The sequence below is a fragment of the Chaetodon trifascialis genome, chromosome 11 (assembly GCF_039877785.1).
Source record: "Chaetodon trifascialis isolate fChaTrf1 chromosome 11, fChaTrf1.hap1, whole genome shotgun sequence".
Classification (NCBI taxonomy): domain Eukaryota; kingdom Metazoa; phylum Chordata; class Actinopteri; order Chaetodontiformes; family Chaetodontidae; genus Chaetodon; species Chaetodon trifascialis.
In genome coordinates, this window is record NC_092066.1 from 6,745,015 (window position 1) to 6,766,182 (window position 21,168).

Below are 21,168 nucleotides of genomic sequence, written 5' to 3' on the forward strand. Positions count from 1 at the left end.
AAAAAACTGTCAAAACAACATTTTCACACTCTGTAAACTCCTTTATGTAACGGCCGCCCTGGTTTTGTTCCAGCCTCACAGTGGAGGAGCACATCCTGTTCTACTCGCTGCTGAAGGGTCGGACTCAGGCGGAGGCGGAGAGGGAGGTCGAGGACATGTTGGTGGACCTTGGGCTGCCTCACAAGAGAGACGACGAGGCTCAGAACCTTTCAGGTGGACCACTTGTCCCTCCGTGCTTTTTAAAGAGAGAATGGGTGAGAATTGAATCCATTCCTTCATCGCTGCTTCAGCTCTAAACAGCTGCCTCTCGCCCACCTTACAGGTGGCATGCAGAGGAAACTGTCAGTTGCCATGGCATTTGTTGGAGGGTCGAAGGTCGTGATCTTGGACGAACCCACCTCGGGAGTGGACCCCTACTCCAGGAGATCCATTTGGGACCTCCTGCTGAAATACAGAGCTGGTAAAAATGTCTCATTTCACCCATTGCAGTAAACATTTTACCTCTGTAGATCACTGGCTCCCAATTTGGGGGTCCCGTCCCCCACTAGGGGTCGCCAAAGTTTCACGGGGGGGGGTCGTGAGAGCCTCTTGATTTTAAGATCATTTGATCATTTTAAACAGGATGAGGGCGGAGTGAGGACCTGAGCACAAGCTGCTTTCACAGAGGCTTTAGTCTCTGCTGAAAAGTCTCGTCCTGCATTAAAAAAGTACGCAGTTCAACAACCAGAGCAAGTAGAACGGTGGTCAAGCATCAGGAGGAGGAAAGAACTCAAAAAAGAAGCCCATTAAGTATGTATGATTGTTAAAAAAAATATGAAAACACATGACAGAGACAGATAATTGTGTAAGAGTCCCTAAAAATATGATCAGAACTCATCCAAACGTCCTGCACTCATTCACTATTTGGGTTAACTGTACAGTTTATCAGTTGTTCTGTACTGTTACAGTTACACTGAGCATAACATGAAATATCCATAAAATATGTCACTTAGTCAGGGGTCTCCGTCTGCTCAGTGATAGCAAAGGGGTCCCTGAAGGAAAAAGCTAGATCCACAACCTGAAAGGCACATTTCACCGCCTGAGGTCCACTTCTCACTGCTCAGAAGACGACCGTGAAGAATGAAACCAAACCCTCCGCAGACTCGCGGCTCTCCTGAGGCGCATGAATTAAGCAGCGAGCTGATCAAACGGAAAAATTCAGCTAGGCGGCTACAACAAAAGCCAAAACCGCTGTCATAAAACCAATAATCTGCAGGCAAAGATGTTTTAAAGTTATGACAACTTTTTGTTCATTAAGAACAAGCTGAAACGTTGCTTTGATCCAGACGACATGCCAGTTACAAGCACTTTACTAAAAGTTTGCCCCCCGTTCAGGCCGGACAGTGATTCTGTCCACTCATCACATGGACGAGGCCGACCTGTTGAGCGACCGCATCGCCATCATCTCCAAAGGACAGCTGCACTGCTGTGGATCCCCCCTCTTCCTCAAGAACTGCTTCGGAGTGGGTTTCTACCTGACACTTGTTCGCCGGATGAAGGATCTGAAGAAGAGGGAGGTGAGGTTTGCCAGCTCATGGTGTGTCAGCTCTGTTTATTCTTTCATAATGGCTTTCAAACACAGACACACAAAAGAGAAACACCCCCCTTTCTTCCACTACAGCTTCCTGGCAGGCTTTTTTTTTTGTTTTTTTGAGTCGTTAAAGGTGTTCTTGTCTTTTTTCTGTTTCCGTCAGAATGACTGCGACTGTGCCTCAGACTGCTCCTGTTCCTGCTCCATCTGTACCCGATACAAAGAGCAGTCTCAGAACCAGTCCCAGCAGCTAGACAGAGTCCTGGATGGTAAATATCTCTCCTTTACTGTAACTGCATACTCATGAGCTGCTCCTCCTCTGTTTGTGTGCATGTGTTCTCTTGTACTTTTGTCTTATTGAAGAAAGAACTTGAGATCCAGCGAGCGAGGGCATTTTTGGAAAGTGAGGACATTTTACTTCTTCGAAAAACTCTTCAGACTTCATTTTTCAAGCCGCAATGGTTAAATGAGGGCTAGAAACCAGGGAATGGGGGTTCAGTTTTGTTGCTTATTTCTCTTTATGTTACTAATAATTCTGATTAAATAAGCAACAATGTCAGAAAAAACATCCTTAGTTGATATTTGCTAATGCTCAAAATGCTTAAGACTGAGCTGGTTGATATTCTCATGAATCCAAGTTGTGAAACAGATTTTAAATGTATCATTTCGTGGTGTTATTGACCGTCACGCCTCTTCCTCCTGATTCTGCCTGAGGATGCTCGAGATGCAGCGATTCCAGCACAAATTTACATTTCAGCGCTTGAATAACTGTTTTCTGGTTTATCCCTTTCTTGGTTTGTGTTACTTTTGGGAACCTCTTAATTCTCCATAAATGACAATCTTCCTCTCAGGGGATGTAGACAGCATCACTAGCCTCATCCACCACCACGTCCCTGAAGCCAAGCTGATCGAGATGATCGGTCAGGAGATGACCTACCTGCTGCCCAACAAGGGCTTCAAACACCGAGCGTATGCCAGCCTGTTCAGGGAGCTGGAGGAGACGCTAGCGGACATGGGCCTCAGCAGCTTTGGGATCTCTGACACATCACTAGAGGAGGTAAGGACACCGTGTGAAGCTTTGATGCTGCATTTACACGGCATGAAAAAGATGGGAAATAAGAGCGTCCAGAGTGTCGACTTTCAGCTTGGGAAGTTAAGCTTGAGCCTGAAGCTTTGTGAAGTCTACCCATAGTCAGGAAAAAGAACTGCATTCATTTCAGAAAATAAATAAAGTCTTATTTGTGCCAGTTTCCAAAACAGATGTTTGGTAAAAAAATGTCCACATCTGCTGTGAGCTGTGGCGTCTTGATGCTCTGTTGCTCCCCACTCTCACATTTCTTCTCATCTCTCTACAACATACTAATACTAAAGGCATAAAAGGCCAAATATGTAAATACTTTTCCTATGAATGAATCTAATTATCTTGAAGTAATACATAAGGCATGCCAGTACACTAGAGTCTTTTAAACAACTACAGACCAAACTTCATTGTAAAAATGGCCGTTTTAGCTGTGTATATTAAGTGCATACTGTCTGTGTGTGACGCAGGCAGAATAAAGCAAAGTGAAAAACTCACTTGTGAACTCAGAGGCAGAACCTACATTTAACGCGTGGAAAGTTTTGAAAGTTTAAGGAAGTTTTTTTTTTCCCCCTTTCCAGATATTCATAAAGGTCACAGCAGACGGAGAAGCAGCGAATAATGCCACCACTGCTGGTAAATACCACCACTGATAGTCCACATGGCCTTTTCCTGGAATTGAATTTGTGACCCTTTGGCCCGTCTCTCGAACGTGTCGCTGTCCATTTTCCTCACGCCTGTTGCTGTTATGCTGTTATTGTCATGAACTCGCCTCTATAGCTCTAACATTAGCTTCACCTGTGCTATATTTACGTGACGTTGTGCCTCCTTTGTCAGTTTTAACCCTCCAGTTTGTGTCTTGTGTCTCACCCGTTCGCTCCCACCTCTAGAGCAGTGGATGATCCAGCGGAGAAAAAACGACAGCAAAGTTGGTGATGAAGGTCAGAGACTTGAGAGCCGGCAGACTTCTGGAAATGTTAGCTTTATATTGAATCTGCTGGGTGTGGGTCAACCAGTATGTGCAAGAATAGCTTGTTTAAAGTTAAGCTGTTAACGTGTCATCACAGCAAAGTACATTAAAATGCTTTTCTGGGAACAATTTAATGGCAAAATTAAGGAAAACCTCACACAACTCCAGGTGGTTTAAGTGATCGAGGTCTGGGATTTGTAGCAGATGCTCTGCTTTAAGTCTTTATTCATTGAAGCTTTTCCTGCCTGCTTGCAGTGCTTTCAGTTCAAATTCATTTAGTCACATGTGTTATCTGTCAGCTGCGTAGAGAAAATCAGGAAGCTCAGGTGAGGTTTGGGGCCTTACTAGTAGAACTGCTGATTCCAGGTCTGCTTCTCCAGCCTGCTGTCACTGCCTCTGCAGATAATCCTTTGTCTAACGTAGATGCTTAATGTGCAGAGCTTTACGGTTTGCCTTCTTCCTGATTGCAGAACACAACGGCGTGATGCAGACTAACGGCATTACCCACGGTGCATCAGACAGCAGCGCAGGAAGGGGCTCCCGGCAGGTGAAAGGGGCCACTCTGATCCTAAAGCAGTTCCACGCGCTACTGGTGAAGAGGTTTCACCACGCTATAAGAAGCCAGAAAGACTTCGTGGCACAGGTGATGTGTTGACAGCTTGTTTATGTGAAAAATTCTTTATAATTAAATAAAATTAAATAATTAATTTAAAAATCAGCCATCTCAAATAAGAACAGTCACAGGGGAATTTTTCTGCATTGAATACTTTAAATACTTAAAGTACAATTTCCTGATTATACAAGGGTATGTAGCTTTTTCAGTGCAGGGCTTATTACTTATATGTTTTTTACTTTTTACTTGTATTTTTTACAGTGTAGCATTGGTACTTATATAAACTAAGCAAAAGACATGTACTCACTGCCTGCTTCCTTGTGTTTTGGGGGATTTCAGATCGTCTTTCCTGCCAGTTTTGTCCTGATAGCTCTGGTCTTCACCATGATTGTCCCTCCGTTCGGAGAGTATCCAAGTCTGACTCTGAGCCCCTGGATGTATGGACAACAGTTCACCTTCTTCAGGTCAGACCTCAGGAGCGACATGTGACGTCTTGTGCTGATTCTGTTGGTGGTGATTATGGCTCTAACTTCATTTTCTCGTCCTTATTTAGCAACGAGCAACCGTTTGACCCCAAAATGAAGCGCTTCGCAGAGCGCCTGCTGCACAGACCAGGCCTGGGGACGCGCTGCATGGAGGGAGAACCACTGGGGTGAGAACCAGGACTATCAGGACAGGACCAGTAACCTCCAGAGTTCATGCAGACAAAGAATGTTTGGTGGTCCACGACTGCTTTGTCAATACTATTAATCAGTCATCATGAGAACTACTGAAAAAACCCTTAATATTCTGAAATGGGTCATTCTGCATCATAAATACTTTAGGTTTCTTAAGTATATTTTGATGGTAATACTCTTGTACTTTGAATGCTACACTGTGGTATTGCTCTGTTTGCTTGAGTAAAAGACCTGAATGCTTCTTCCACCACTGCTGCTCATGACACAGAAGCCAGCTGCTCGTAGATTCACATATTTCCATGCTGATTCCTTACACCTTTTTGCTCTCCTCCCTCCAGAATGCCCTGCAGTAACGGCACATCAGGGTGGGAGCATCCTGACATCTCCCCCGTGGTCAGCAACATCCTTCAGAGTCCCGAGTGGAACCAGAGAAACCCGTCTCCTTCCTGCCAGTGCAGCACCAGTAACAAGCTCACCATGATGCCCATCTGCCCCGCCGGCGCTGGAGGCCTGCCCCCTCGCCATCGAATCGAGACCACGGGGGACACGATGCTGGACCTGACGGACAGGAACATCTCCGACTACCTGGTTAAAACCTACCCCAGTCTCATCAGGACCAGGTAAGGTTACATGGAGTTTATAAACGACACCAACAAGAGGAAATTCAAGTGTCCTAAAAAAGTTATGATTGCGCCGTAAGTGACTGTTGCACCACTTTTTTGACCTCCCTACCTGATTAAATTCTGATTTCATTTCACAGTCTCAAGAGCAAATACTGGGTGAATGAACAAAGGTAATAATTTGCATCTCGGTCAGTCCTTGCCTTGCCCTTTTCTGTAGTCGCAGCAGGACGCTGAGTGTGGATGTTTTCTGTCCTCAGATATGGAGGTCTGTCAGTAGGAGGACAGCTTCCCATCCTGGACGTCAACCCCAAGGACATCCAGAACATTTTCCACCAGCTGGGGCGAATGCTCAACGTCACAGCGGTACTCGCCTTTGCTTCATTCATGATGTGTGAAGCATGTGTGAGTCAATTTATTACAATGAGTGTTTTCTTTCGCAGGGTTATTACTCTGGACTTGCTCTCAGGGAGATTGGTCCTTTCTTACGATACATGGAGAGTGAATTCAATATCAAGGTAGGTGTGGGTTGGATACAGAGGTGGGTTTTGTTCCGCACATAGCAGACCAAACAGCAGAAACGACGTGCAAACACTCATTGTGGTTGGCCTGACACCAATCACTGGCTTTGCTTTTATTACAAACTCTAAATGTATAGTCTGTTCATGTCACAGGAGCGCTGATGGTTTAATAGCCTTGCTTTCCACTTAAAGTAATGAAGGTTTACAGCATGAGGAAGGTCAGCGTGCAAGCTTCCATACTGTCGATCAGCACTACAATTATCAAGTCAGAAGGTTGTGAAATGTGTTCAATTAACTCTGCTCTCCTCTGTCAGGTATGGTACAATAACAAAGGCTGGCACGCCATGGTGGCCTTCATGAATGTGGCCAATAACGCCATTCTGCGAGCCTTCCTGCCTACATCCGCAAAACCTGTCGAGTTTGGCATCACCGCCATCAACCACCCTCTGAACCTCACCAAGGAACAGCTTTCCGAAGTCACAGTGTGAGTGTTGCCCTTGTATTTATTTGTTAGGCTTTAAGGTGTATTTCATTAAAAATGACAGTTATTACAAAATATATGCACACAAAGACATTCAAATATACACAGACACACACTTTGTACTCAGATATACGCAGATTGGCTCTTTAATAGTCATCTATTAATGCCTTATTCTGCATGACTTGGAATTTCCCCTTGTGGGACTAATAAAGGTATATTGAATTGAATTGAATTGAATGATCATACTCTACAATAACTATACCATTAACTAAGAGTCTAATTACTCCTTGTCGATAGTAAGTGATTGTGCATAAATCTAAAAACCTAACCCCGAAATAAGGCATCAATAAGTGATTTATAATGACTAATAACAAGCCAATATGCTACAAACATGCACGCTAATTAGCAACTATTTTAATCTATCACTGTCCATTCACATTATGTCCTCAGACCAGATTGTTCATTGACTCTTTCTGCTTCCTCCTCCAGGCTGACCACTTCAGTCGACGCTGTGGTGGCGATCTGTGTTATTTTCGCCATGTCCTTCATCCCGGCCAGCTTCGTCCTCTACCTCATCCAGGAGCGCGTGACCAAGGCCAAGCACCTGCAGTTTGTCAGTGGGGTCAGCCCTTTAGTGTACTGGGTGGCCAACTTCTTCTGGGACATGGTAACTGAAGCAAAATGTGCATCCTCTTCAAACCAAACTCGATCAGTTTGTGCAGTAGCTGATTTCTCTGTTCATTTTCTCACGTGAATGCTTTCTTTCTCCCTGAGGTTAACTACTCTCTCAGCACTGCAATGGTGGTTGGCATTTTCATGGCTTTTGACAAAAAGTGTTACACATCACCGTCCAACCTGCCGGCACTCGTAGCACTGCTTCTGTTGTACGGGTAAGGCTTTGTTAAGTTTCATTTGTTTTCACCTCATAAATTAAAACAATAAACTACAAAGAGAATATGAAAGACAAACTGTGCATGTTGAGGTGTGAGCGTAAGAGACACAAAAGAGAGTTGGAAAACCAACATGAGGGGATTATTTGTGAAATATTTGTTGATTATTTGTTCTCCGGCTCTGCCGCCTCACAGGTGGTCAGTGACGCCCATGATGTATCCCATGTCCTACATATTCAACATCCCGAGTACGGCATACGTGTCCCTGTCCTGCATCAACCTGTTCATAGGCATCAACAGCAGCGCCATCACCTTCATTCTGGAGCTTTTTGAAAACAACCGGGTAAGGACGTGTTGACTGTAAACTACTGCAAGAAAGAACTCTCCTTTCAACACACACAGGCTCTGATCTACTGCAGATATGCATATTTGATTACATTACATCAGGTCTTATATTCATCAGTTCCTCCTTTTTCATAAAAGGCAGATTACTTTTGGTGTGATGCTAAGACTCAACAACCCACGAGGGACAAAGAGGCAAACAGTTGCTTCTAATGACTCATGAATGTAGAGATTAGCATTGAGTGTTTGACAGCTTTGGGGGTAACAGACCAAGCTGTGATCTGGTCTATTTACACATCCAGATGACACAGAGCAAAATAAGCATTCGTTTGAAATCCTGCTTCTGGAGAGCTGACAATGTAAGTCCAATATTCACTCTCCCTTTAAGCTCTGCTTTGGGCTCCACCAGCTCCTGGGGGAAATGCATGGCTCTTTAGCTGCTAACCACTGTGTCCACCACCTAGCTTGTAGCTGTCTGTCTGCAGTTTGGTGCAGAGCAGGTAGCATCCAGTGCTGCAAACAACACATTGCACATTTCCCCATAATCTAAAGACACTGATCAGTGCAGCTTTAAAGGGGCACAAATCTATATTTTTAATATAAATAGAGGATCAAACGACTATTTGTTTTGGACTATTGTTTAAAATTAATGCTAATGTTGCTCTCTGTCTGCTGTTTGTGTTAAGACAAACAGATTCTGTTTCATATTATGTTTTCAGCTTGTTCTGCTGCTCCCAAAACCCCCAAACAATTAATGCAACTTTAATTTGACTATGGTCAGGAAGTTTGACTCTAATGACTCATATGGGGTCGTTGCTTTGAAGTAAATCCAGCATGGAACTGTCCGTGTGTTCAGTTTTAATGTGTTGAATGTCTCTTTGGAACGACATCAGGACTATCTAAGAGCAGACTGGCAGGAAAAGGACAATCAAAATTAGCTTTGTACTCAAGAGACCCGTCTTTACTTTTAGTACGCACTGCAGCTGCTCTTACGTACTCTTGCATGCAGCCTGTGTACAACAGGGACAGACTACTTCGCGTCCTGACCTCTGACCCTCTTGCTCATACATCTGTTGCCATCTGTAAAGTGAAATTTGGAGTAAAAAGAAAAAGCTATGTATGAACCCTGCTCTCAACAGCTCAGCCGATATTGCATCATGCAGAGGATTGCCAAAAAAGCGCGCCAGCTTGCACACTGTAAAATGTGACCGGATGCAGTCGGACATCCTGATATTTTCTGGAATACTGCATTTGACGTACTGCACATTTTCAATAGCACAATAGCAGGATCCTGACACTGATAAGCAGCTAAATGGAATTCAGCCACCATTCATTTCACTTACACCAGCTTTTTTTCTCTCATCTGGCACAAAGTATACCGCCAACATTTGTACTGTAGACGCACAGACGAACACTGATTAATAATGTGGTGCAGCTGGGGAAGCAGAAGGGCTGAAGAGATGACGAGCTGCAGGTGAGCGGGGAAGTCACTCTGTCAAGTGTTTGAACAAATCTGGTGCGGGCATCGGAGTCTTTTCAGGAAAACCAACACCAGAGAGGCAGGCAGGAAAGGGCGCAGCTGCTTCTGTCAAACACGTTCTCTTTGCCAGATGCTTTTCTTCATCGCACATCTGTACTCCTCTGCTCTGCTCTCACTGATGAATCCCTCCTGTTACATTAACGTTTCCAAGAGTCTAAACTTTGAGCTTCTTCGTCACTGACAGCAAATCTTTCTGCACTTCTGTGATTATTTGTCTTTGCATTTATGAACAGCTAATGTACTTTTGCATGCATTGATTGGTCTTGTTTGTGTGAGCTGGTCATGCTTTGGTACGGAGCAGAAAATGTCATGAGATATTACAGATCAAATGCTGAGATGACGATGCAGCGATGCAAAATATTCAGCAGTGAGTGCGGGTTGAATTCAGTTTATTATATTCATGTAAACTGCAGACTGTATGGTGATGTCTTCCTGCCTTCAAGTGAAATGTGATGCCTGTGTGTGTGTGTGTGTGTGTGTGTGTGTGTGTGTGTGTGTGTGTGTGTGTGTGTGTGTGTGTGTGTGTGTGTTGCCAGTCTTTGCTGATGTTCAATGAGTGGCTAAAGAAAGGCCTGCTGGTGCTCCCTCACTTCTGCCTGGGGCGAGGCCTGATAGACATGGCCATGAACCAGGCTGTTACTGATGTTTATGCCAGATTCGGTATGTTTTCCATCATTATTTCACGATATGCAGCACAATTTACATCTTAAGTATTTCAAATGATATCACCAGAAAATGCTGATGATAGATGACGTTTTCCAATGGTTACATAGCTTTTGTTGTGCTGATGACAAATAATACTGACTTTGATCACTGATGACTCATCTGTTTTCAGGTGAAGAGCATATACAGGACCCTTTCCGGTGGGACTTTGTGGGGAAAAATGTGGCTTTCATGGCCGTGGAGGGCTTCGTCTACTTTATTCTCAATCTTCTGATCCAGTACCAGTTCTTCTTGGACCACTGGTAAGCGACTGGCTTGACCTTTCCTTGGAAACTTGACCAGGAACATTCTTTCCCGCAGGATCAGATCATATGAACAGATAAAGTGCAGCTCTGTTGTGCTAGATGCTGCTCCACAGATGCTTTTCTTGCACTCTTCAGGTTATCAGACTACAAGCAGACTCCAACGCAAGACGAGGATGACGACGTGGCAGCAGAGAGGCAGAGAATTTATGATGGCGGGAGCAAGACAGACATCCTGCATATCAGAGACCTCGCGAAGGTATCAGACGCTCCTGAGCAGAGCTGAGTCTTTGCAAGAGTCAGGCTGTCCTAAACAGAGATGCAAACTTTTTTCTTTTGCATTTCTGAATTGCTTTGTTTACATCTATGAATTGCTTCGTGGGCCGGCTAAAATAAGACATAGCCTGGACAACCTGCTTGCGATGACGTGTGACTGAAAACCTTGAGCTGATGAAATATTGTCTGTTTTCTCAGAAATTAATGAATCAAAAGTTGCTTTAGCATTAAGACACGGTCAGAAATAAGTGGTCAGAACAGGGTCATGTATTTTCACTATTTTGTTAGATTTGCTTTTCAGATATCGGGTGGAGGATATTGCAGTTTTTTCAAAGTCAGTGGGAGGGAAAAAAATGAACAAACACACATTTTCTGAAATGAAATATTAGATTTAAGCCCTTCCCACATCAGTAACTTTCACTAAAAGCACATGAGGAAAAGATAATGGAAATAAATGACCAATATGTAAAAATGTAAACATATATGACGTGCAGATCAAAGGGAACAAAAGCATATTTTACCATTTCTCATATTGCTTGTTTACCTCTAAATGTGCCGTTTTTTTAAAAAGCACCACACACAGACTCAGTTATTATTGCTTCTCTGCCTTCTCTGCACAGACGTATGTGGGCAGGAAGAGGGCAGCTGTGGACCGGATTTGTGTCGGTGTCCCTGCAGGAGAGGTAAAGTCACTGGGTTCATTTACACCAACAGCTACGACTGCCTTTTTTATTTGCATTACTCAAGTTGTTGTCTCAAGTAAGCCTACGCATTGATTAAGATGCCGCGCAGAGAGATTCGCAGAATATGCAGTAGTTGTCATTTGCCATAATGGTGAATAATGAAGGGAAGGACGTATATTTACTGTATGTGTTTGTTTCTGTTCTAATGTTCTTTATTAATACATGCATGTTCAAGGTCACTTCTAGTCTCTCAGAGAGTCTTAAAGGGATATCAGTTGTCGTTCTCTATACTAGTGAGTGCGCTTCAGCAGACTGTGTCTTCTTTTCAAGAGCCTGATTGTCTTTTGTCCTCTTAGTGCTTCGGCCTCTTGGGAGTTAATGGAGCTGGAAAGACGACGACCTTCAAAATGCTGACTGGTGACACTGATGTCAGCTCCGGGGAGGCGACCGTGGCCGGTTACAGGTACATAAAGATCAGTCAAAAATGTCCCCAGTCGATAGAACACAAACTCTGCTCAGGTCTGGATCAGGTGGTATTTGTAAAATGCTTTCGGTTTACCCGGCACGCAGTTCCAGATGGGAAATGAGTAGAAACAGTCCAGTGAGTTAGAAAGTTTAAACACGGCAAGGTCAATCTGACATTATTCTGTTTGATGACGCTTCGGGACAGTAAAACCAGCCCATGTGGTTTGCTGAAGAGGGAAAAAAGCTACGAAACGGGGGTTGATTGACAATTAGTATTTGAAGTATCAAATAAAATCTAATTTTCATGCCAACTAGTTCGACATAATCACTCAGAATTCTTGTCAGGGTGAATCGGCCCCTCAAACTGCATTTAAATGATTGCTGGACACTAAAACGCTATTAAAATCCAGATTAATGAAAGCCTGGGTTAACAGCTATTTAAACCAACCATCTGGGCTTCCTGACCTTTTTAGCATTTGTGACCCCCTCAAGATAGAGTGATATGCATTTGTGACCCCTCCTCACAACTTCTGGCCCCTGTGTGGATGTGATTTATGAACAATTCAACCTAAAACTTATTTTTCCTTCTCTGATTCTTTAATGTGAAGGATTTTTTTTAAGCCTAAAGACGTGAAAGTATTATGTCTGTGTTATCTTGGTTGATCTATTAAATGACAAAAAAAAGTGTCCTTTAAATGAACAAATTTCAATTAATAAGAAGATTTAAGTCATTTTTTGAACTGTTGTTGTTCATTTTTTGCATAATTCTGTTTAGCTCAATCAGCTTTCTCTCTCTCTAACCCCACGCAGCAGTTTAATGTGTGTTAATTAATGTTTTTCTTATGTTATTTGCTCACCACAATGAATGGCGTCTGTGTTGTTTTGCAGCATCCTGACGGAGATTCTGGACGTGCACCAGAACATGGGCTACTGCCCTCAGTTTGATGCCATCGATGAGCTCCTGACCGGCAGGGAGCATCTGTACCTTTACGCTCGTCTCAGAGGGGTACCCGAGTCAGAGATCCCCAGAGTGAGTTGGACTCCAGCTGCTTTATATCTTCTGTCTAAAGATGCTCCTCTCTGCTCTCTTTGTGAAACTACTGTTTGGCTCATAGAGAGCATTATGGCTGTTTTGTTAATTTTGGCTTTGTCTCTACTGTTGCTCTGTGTTTGCTAATGTTTGTTTTCTCCTTTTAATTTTGCTGTAACATTGCTATGAAGGGCTCACTTAACAGTAGGGGTTGCCCATCCTAACAATGTAAGCACTCAGTCACTTCTGGATGGATGTGCCCACTAAATGCATGCTTGCCCGTCCCCCTGTAGGTGGCGGAGTGGGGCATCCAGAAGCTGGGTCTGACAGAGTACGCCGGCCGCTGTGCGGGAACCTACAGTGGAGGCAACAAGCGCAAACTCTCCACAGCCATCGCAATGATTGGTTGCCCAGCGCTGGTGCTGCTGGTGAGTTAGCCAATGACGAGGAGCTCACGAGCCCATTGTTTGGGTTTTATGCAGGGATTTATCAATGAAATGGTCTATGGATCCAGATGGGAGGCCATATGGGTTCAGTCAAGCCTGGCCTCGAATGTTTTATACATTGGCAGGCAACTGCGCAGTTCAATTCAAACTGGCATAAATCTGAGATTTCGCCATATGCTGATAGAGATAAGGATTTGGTCTCCGTTCATATGGAATTATGTGCTCAGAGAGTCAAGTTTGCTGTTTGTTTGTGCCTGTGTGTGTGTTCAGGATGAACCCACGACGGGGATGGACCCGCACTCGCGACGCTTCCTGTGGAACGCCATCATGAGTGTCATTCAGGACGGCAGGGCTGTGGTGCTAACATCGCACAGGTTCGACATGTAATGATTAAATTCATCCACTGTGCACATCTGCTGCAGCAGCTGATCAAACACAGTTCACTCATCTGCCAACAACTGTTGATGAAATCACGACTAGACTGGCTTGATTTTATCATAGATCAGTGAAATTGTGATTTATTGCTCATTGACATGAAATAGCAGCAGTAAAAATAAAGATGGATTATGGCTGTTTTCCACCAGTATGGAGGAGTGTGAGGCCCTCTGCACTCGACTGGCCATCATGGTCAATGGGACCTTCAAGTGTCTGGGTACCATCCAGCATCTCAAATACAAGTAAGAGCCTTTCAGTCCATTAACAGGCCTGTGCGGCGTTTTGGGTAGAAATTAAAAATCATCAACCTGTAACTAAAGTCGAAACTGAAATGTATCCTGAAAAATGTCTAATATCTTCACATTGTGTTTTTCCTTCATCCAGATTTGGTGATGGCTATGTGGTGACCTTGAAAATCAAGGCAGCTAAAGCGGGCTCGTCTCCAGATCTGGAGCCCGTCGAGAGCTTCATGGAGAGCTGTTTCCCCGGCTGCGTTCAGAGGGAGAAGCACTACAACACGCTGCAGTACGAGATCGCCTCCTCCTCCCTCGCCAGGATATTTCAGCTGGTGGCGGCCAATAAAGACAGGCTCAGCATCGAAGACTACTCTGTTTCCCAGACAACACTGGACCAGGTGCATAAGAACAGAGACGATGAGAGGAGGGGACGTGACCAAAGAGTCTCAACCTGTGTTCAATAAATGGGAGGGATTTTTTTACCGATCTACTTCCACTATTACCAAATAACCCCATAAAAAAATCTTATATTATATGACTGGGAGACATTTCCTTCAGGCCTTTCTGATAGAAAGCCTGTAGGAGGTCAGGTGATGCAGTGTGAAGAGGGACAAAGTTCACATAGTGAGCAGGTGTTGGTGCATGAACGGATCAAACTGAGGATTTCCACTCCGGAGATTGGGGTTTGTGTCCCACATGAAACCAAAAGTGAATGCTGACTTTTTATTTTTGGACTTAGTTGATGTATTAGTTTCAGTTTTCAGTTGCAGTTTGGTTCATGGTTTGGATCAAAATAATAAGTCAACATGACTTCCGGCTTCATATTGGACAGAAAACCCTGAAGGCAAACTTCAGCCTAAACGGGTGAATGTCAAGTGCAGTTAATGCAAGATACTACACTGACATCACAATCAAGCCCCCCATGTGTGATTTTGTGTGGTTGGACATCATTAATTCCATCTCAGTGTCGATACTTTAGCACTGTAGGTTGAATCTTGAGATTACAGAAAAGATTAGGTTAATAAACAACTTTGTAGGTTAGGTTAAGGCAGGAGTGTCAAACTGATTTACACCCCGGGCCACATCAGCATTATGGTTCCCCTTAAAGGGCCGGCTGTAACTGTAACTGTAAGCCTGTAGAAATGTAAGTCCTCCTTAACACTTTGTTACATAAATGTCTCTGCATTTCATTATTATTTATTCAAGTGCATCATTTTTGGCTGTAGCTTTTGTAAACATTATGCTGCGATTTCAGTCTGCCTTTTACTTCTTAGACAATTTGATGTTTTTCTTGAAGGCTAAATTTAGCATACTTGGCTCAGTGTTCGGTGTCAAAATGCCAACGTAAATCGTTTTCCTTCATCACTGACGCTGCCTCGTAACAAAGAAGACGTACTGTTTTTTCTCCTTGAAATACGCTTTTTCTCTTCTTGGACATTTTGGGATTATTTGTAGAAAACCGCTTTAGTTAAACGCAGATATGGAAACACTGCACTCTAGTGGCAGGATGCCGTCATTTTGCGGGTCACAAAATCAAGATGCATTGTGGAAGATGTAGTTTACGGGCACTGTAAAGCAGCATAGACTACTTAGATTACTTTAAGACAATAAGCCTTTTAAACTCTCACGGGCCAAATAAAATGGCATGGCGGGCCGTGAGTTCAACACGAGGGTTAAGGTTTGCTAGTTTATACAAAATGGGACGAGTAGGATATAAGGAGGACATAAGACGCCGCCTCCTGGGTACAACAGAAAGTTTTTAGGGAGTCCCTGACATTTTTAAAATAATGTAGCTCAAATATTTTGCTTGAAATCAGTCAATTATGCTTACAGTCCAGACCAGATTATGTTCCTTTTGTACTGAATCAGTTTGTCTGTTGTGCAGGTGTTTGTCAACTTTGCCAAGCAACAGACGGGAGAGGACGAGGACACGACGTTACACAGACGGACAGCAGGTGGAAGAAAAGACATCAAGATCTCACCAGTGCAGAGGAAAACATGAACTCATTGCCTGTAAATGTACAGGAACGCGGACGTAAAGGCATTACTCTGCAGGGCGCTAACACAACTCCACATTCCACAATTAAAAAGCCACTTTTAATATTTCACGAGCCAAACTGCTCTGAAGAGTACAGACGAGCCTGGCCAGTTACCTGCCAAAGGGAATCAGTTCGCTTTAACAGCCACAAACTCAGCAAGCTTTTGGCTGCAAACAGGAGCATGTCTGACACATCACTTAGACCTGAAATCATATGCGTGTTAGCAGCAGAAGCTGATCCAGAAACAGCTGGTTCTTCATCTGAAGAACGGAAAAGAAATCTATTTTTGCTTAGACTGACTGGCTTGTATGAATTTGTACATATTGTAAGTGTAATGAAGACTAAAGCACCTTAGAAGCAGTATTTTTTTTTAATGTTTACATTTTCACACTCACCTCAATTTCATGTGACAACAAGGTAAACAAATGTCATTTAATGGTTATTTTCCAAAACATATTTACTGTCACTTCCATTCCTTTCAGTTATACATTCATGCATTTCCTTGTCTGCCATGTTATGTTGTCAGTGCAAAATATTCCTCTGAAAGAACAAAATTTTAGAAGAAAAAGATGATTAGATGACTAAAGCTATAGATAAAGAGGATTTCTATTTTGTATCTGACTGAATGAAAGTTGACCATGCTTTATATTTCACACTCTGCTCACTAGCTGATTTGTACTGCATCACCCAAATAAAACAGCCCAAAGTTTCATAATGTACATGTGATGTGCAGAATTTTATTCCAGCCCTCCTCCTCTGCTACGGGATGCTACTTTGGGTTATTTAGTGAGACGACGAGTTGAAAGGCTTTCCACTCCTACAGTAACTCCACTGACGAGCTCAGAAAGCTGCTGCAGGTCAGTGGAGTGGCTGAGCGATAGCTTTGCATCGGGGCCAAGGCGACACTGTGCTGAGTGGCTCGTCACAACTTGGATTTATCTGACACGCGGTCCAATTACCGTTATCCTGCCGCAAGAAGTGGTGTCATCGCCTCAGGCCGCCCACCAGCCTGAATTTCATTGGCTACCTCAAAGAAACTGAGGGATGATGGCACTGGACCATTCGTGGCTGCTAATGAATTCTCTTGTGTGGACCTCATGCTCCTCGTCTGCCCATATGGTCACCTGGACGAAGCTGATGAGCATGAATAGTGTCGCTGTGGGAGAGCGAATGACTATAACAGGCTGTGAAATATGACTGTTTGTGAGCTGCTGCTGAATACTGAAGAGTCATCTTAGAGCACGCTGTTTTATCCGTGTTATAAGAACTAAAATCAGGTTACTTAAGGATTGCACCAAGTTACATTTACAACATTGCTGTGAGAATATTATACACGTCTTTTAACATTATCTAAGAAACATTTGTTATTTGTGCACAATAAAAAGGGAAAAATGCCAAGTGAGCAGTGGTGGACGAAGAATTCAGATCCTCAGTTACTTAAACGAGACTACAGCTGCAAAACGTTTGCACAAGTCAAAATTATGGGATGCTGATAAGTGCTAAAATACATTTCATTATGTTCCTTTGATGTGCATTCAAGAGCATGGGAGTAAGAGTTTGCTAACATTAGCCACCATGTGCTATTGGTCATATTGACCCTGCATGTCCACTGATAAAGCTAGAAACTGGTGGTAAATCAATGTATACTGATTTAACAGCACAAAGTTTAATGTTTTTTTTTATCTGCAAGAGGCAGAATGTGTCATTTCTTCTTTCAAAAATTTGAAAAACCTGCACATAACTCCCCTCTTAAACCACAAATTGTGTCTGGATTAAACAAACGTGTTAATTAGTGAGCTTTCCAGATGCTGGTAGGTGGATTTTATTTAATTTGTAAATGAACAGAGACAATGAGGGTGCCTGGCCAGCTGTTGCCCCCTCTATCTATATATTTTGCTAAACCATGCTAATCACCTCAAATAAGCATATTTCCCAAAATGTCAAACTACTCCTTAAAGAAAAAATAAATGTCAACAAGCAATGTCCTCAAAGAAGCCCTCATTATGGAGACATTAATAAGTTAGTTACTCGTAGTTACTCCTGATGCATTAGCATGTAAACAGTATTCCAATGTCGTAGCTAAGGAGCTAACCTCTTGCTACATGCTTGGGTAGTTTAACATGTTTTGTATGTAAATCTTTATGTGCAATGCAACAAGCAAGCTGTCGAATAAAGGCAATGGGGTGTAAAATAGTCTACAGTTAGCGCAGGATGGAAACGTCCTCCCTGACTGACAGGAGACGAGGAGTGTGATGGACAAGTTTGGGATCAAGTCACCCATCAGGTCATGCCATACATCAGTGAACAGCTGTTACTCTCATTAAAGCCCTTTTCCCCGGCCGTGTTTCCAACGTGACACAGAGTCATTCTTGTGGAACTGTTGGAAATTAATTGTTGACTGCACACTCCCTGGCTCTTATTGTTTTAATGTGACACTTCTCCATCACGCCTATCAGCTAAGTGCCTGAAATGCGAATTTAATGAAGTTTAATGAAATGTCAGCATGACTGTGTTAAGAAAGCCTAAACACACGAGCACGACAAGAGCCACGAAAGTGAAGTGAATGTGACCTTTATGTACGACCCATGCAAATATAACAGCAAGTTATTTACCACTGCGGCTTAAATTATTACAGTTTGACTTAAATTAATGAAAACTTCCCAAGTCAAATTACTTTAATTAACCAAAAGAGGTTCAGTCTACAGAATATATACTGTACCTCTACACTGCAGAGCTTTGTCTGAAATATGAAACGTAAACATATGCTGTAAAAGACAGATAATCCCTTTTTGCTGGCATGTTATAAATCAGGTGCTGAAACACTGTTTTTAGATGAAAGATTTCATGGTCAGGCTCACCTGGTGGTGTGCACAGCGGGTGATCGATGTAGTAACAAATCCCCCATGAAGTGTTCTGTGAAGAAGAATATGAAAGGCTTTTTCTATTATTACTGCGATAATATCAAAGCTCTCCATCTGCATGTTGCTTTCGTAATCCAACTGACGGAAAGTCTTGGATTGAATTCTCTTGTTGTGCAGATGCCACACGCCAACCTGAGTTACGGTAACTCTACAGTGCAGCACAGCACTGGGAAACTAAGCAGTGACATTACTGCATAAGCAATAGATATGGTACTATTTATAACTGTACATAATTATTTTTTTCCCAAACCTTTGTGTCCCCGTGCTGAACCCTGAAAACAATCAGTATTTACAAAAACACTTAAAGGATTATTTACTACTCTTATCCTCCAAAATGCTCAATTGTTACGCCCTGGTTTTGTTTTTAAGTACCAGTAGTACTTCAGTATTAGTATAGAAGTATTTTACTAGTGTCTGATGTATTGTAAAGTGTGACCATGGAAGGCAGTTATCTGAGAGGAGGCTGATGGGTCTGATGCGGCCACTGTTGACACGTCAGATAAACTTCACTGCTACTATGATAACGTAGAGAGAAGAAACTGATAATCCTACAGACCTGACCCCCAGGGACTTGACAGGACCAGCAATGCTGGAGCATCTCCTCCCTCCCTCCGTCACCTCCACAGTACCTCTGTACATACTAATCGCATAGAAGGTATTGATCCGAGCCGCCCTGCTCTGGATCAGATAGATTGTCCCGAACTTTAAAGTTTCTCTGCCTTGATCTATTTGGCAGCTTCAAATTAAAATGTTCTTAAACGCGGTCATGTAAAACACGCTGGCTTTTCCTCTGTGTTCAATGTGTGATGTAAACAAAACTGACACGACGTAATACTGTATTGATTTCTGCTTATTGTTGGCTGTTAAAACAAACACCTGATGGAGGACTGGTCCACATGAAGACATTATTTAAATCACATAAATTACAGAAAGAGATAATCTCAAACAGCCTGCACCTACTTTAATTATATTTTAACAAGAGGTCACTTTTGCACATCATGTGCTATGACTAAATAGCCATATAATGTCAGCTTTAGCTTCGGAGGACCTTCGTCAGGTCTGAGAAAATGACCCAATCCCCCTCGCCTCAGCAATCATACATATAACACAAAGCCTGGAGGACAATCTGGGGGTGCAGAGTTGAAAGAAGAGGGATTTACTTGGCAGGGATGAGATTTACATGGTCACATGCTCAAAGAGGTGGAGCTGAGGCAGCCTGTTTGCTGAAACCTTGTGGCTAGCTGTCACTCAAAGCGGCCATGGCAATAATTCTGCACAACTTCAAGCCTTAATGTGATTTAAACAAGTGAGTTATATAAAAGGTCTGTACAGTCGTCATGAACAGGGAAAATGTTGTTTGTACCAGACTGAAAACATGTTTACTTTTACTGTAAAGCTGCCATTTTAATGTGAGGGTCTACGGAGAGCCTCCAGTGGACACTCGAGGAACTGCAGTTTTTGGCTCTTGCACATTTTTCAGCCCTGGAGGTTGCCACTCGTTCATGCATGATGAAGTATTTCAAACTCTTTGTCTCACAGCAGCTCTGAATGGTGATTGTAAAGTGGCCTCTAAGTCCAGATTCAAAAAGAACAGGTGAAAATTAGGCATTCAAGCTTAAAATTGTATTTACGATAATGTAGAAGCTGCCATGATAATAAATGCTCAATTTGGCACCAGTGCAAGAAGTAATGCACCATTTATGCATCGAGACGGACAGCAAACCTTTGGCTAATGACCAGTTATTTTCTCACAAGTATCCGTTTTCACACCCTGCCTTTCTTATTCAAATCCCGGCAGCTTGTAAAAGTTATTGCAGAGTCGAGATGACCTCGATCAATCAGCTCAATCAGCTTTTCTCCACTTTGTTTTAAGTACTGTTATGTAGCTGAGTGGAGTATATAAGTATGTGCGTCAGGTTCAAGGGAATTAAAATGATGGTCAATGACATGAATTATTGTGAATCAGTGTTTTTCATGCAGGAAAAAAAATATTTCATTGCTTTATTGCTAAGTTCTAGTTTGCATAGAGAAGTTAGCTCAACTGCTGAGAGTGATGTGTGGGTTTCTTGGAGGCGAAATGTGTCTGACTCTTTCTTCAGTCACAGCTTCTAACACTTTTAAGTCCGTTTTTAGCTCGTGAGCCAGTGCGGTGGATATTTTGGGTCATAAGTTTAATTGGGGGCATGGTTCAAGCATGGTGTCAAAAAGGGTTATGTGTGTGTCTATGCAGAGAGTGGGCGCAAAATAAACGTCGGGATGAGAGGCAAAGTTGCTATGAGGAGAACTGTGAGTTACAGCTGGCGTGCATTATAATCCACTGTGTGTGTGTGTGTGTGTGTGTGTGTGTGTGTGTGTGTGCGTGTGCGTGTG

The 21,168-nt window shown here is 43.0% G+C and overlaps 1 protein-coding gene across 2 annotated transcripts in view; it reads left to right on the plus strand.

Moving 5' to 3' along the window:
• The window catches only part of LOC139338457 (retinal-specific phospholipid-transporting ATPase ABCA4-like), a 37,370-nt gene extending 20,774 nt beyond the window's left edge, over window positions 1-16,596 (plus strand). For both annotated transcript variants that reach the window (XM_070973465.1, XM_070973464.1), the window contains exons 22-50: window positions 74-213; window positions 323-460; window positions 1,375-1,556; window positions 1,734-1,839; window positions 2,422-2,627; window positions 3,230-3,284; window positions 3,539-3,589; window positions 4,089-4,261; window positions 4,571-4,695; window positions 4,785-4,883; window positions 5,247-5,528; window positions 5,669-5,701; window positions 5,789-5,894; window positions 5,972-6,046; window positions 6,364-6,533; window positions 7,020-7,197; window positions 7,305-7,420; window positions 7,616-7,763; window positions 9,839-9,962; window positions 10,138-10,267; window positions 10,406-10,526; window positions 11,164-11,226; window positions 11,583-11,689; window positions 12,580-12,721; window positions 13,015-13,149; window positions 13,438-13,541; window positions 13,752-13,844; window positions 13,987-14,236; window positions 15,724-16,596. In XM_070973465.1, the coding sequence (XP_070829566.1) occupies window positions 74-213; window positions 323-460; window positions 1,375-1,556; window positions 1,734-1,839; window positions 2,422-2,627; window positions 3,230-3,284; window positions 3,539-3,589; window positions 4,089-4,261; window positions 4,571-4,695; window positions 4,785-4,883; window positions 5,247-5,528; window positions 5,669-5,701; window positions 5,789-5,894; window positions 5,972-6,046; window positions 6,364-6,533; window positions 7,020-7,197; window positions 7,305-7,420; window positions 7,616-7,763; window positions 9,839-9,962; window positions 10,138-10,267; window positions 10,406-10,526; window positions 11,164-11,226; window positions 11,583-11,689; window positions 12,580-12,721; window positions 13,015-13,149; window positions 13,438-13,541; window positions 13,752-13,844; window positions 13,987-14,236; window positions 15,724-15,840 (3,769 nt within the window). In that variant the 3' untranslated portion in view covers window positions 15,841-16,596. The remainder of the gene's footprint in view (window positions 1-73; window positions 214-322; window positions 461-1,374; window positions 1,557-1,733; window positions 1,840-2,421; window positions 2,628-3,229; window positions 3,285-3,538; window positions 3,590-4,088; window positions 4,262-4,570; window positions 4,696-4,784; window positions 4,884-5,246; window positions 5,529-5,668; window positions 5,702-5,788; window positions 5,895-5,971; window positions 6,047-6,363; window positions 6,534-7,019; window positions 7,198-7,304; window positions 7,421-7,615; window positions 7,764-9,838; window positions 9,963-10,137; window positions 10,268-10,405; window positions 10,527-11,163; window positions 11,227-11,582; window positions 11,690-12,579; window positions 12,722-13,014; window positions 13,150-13,437; window positions 13,542-13,751; window positions 13,845-13,986; window positions 14,237-15,723) is intronic.
• The last annotated feature ends 4,572 nt before the right edge of the window (window positions 16,597-21,168 follow it).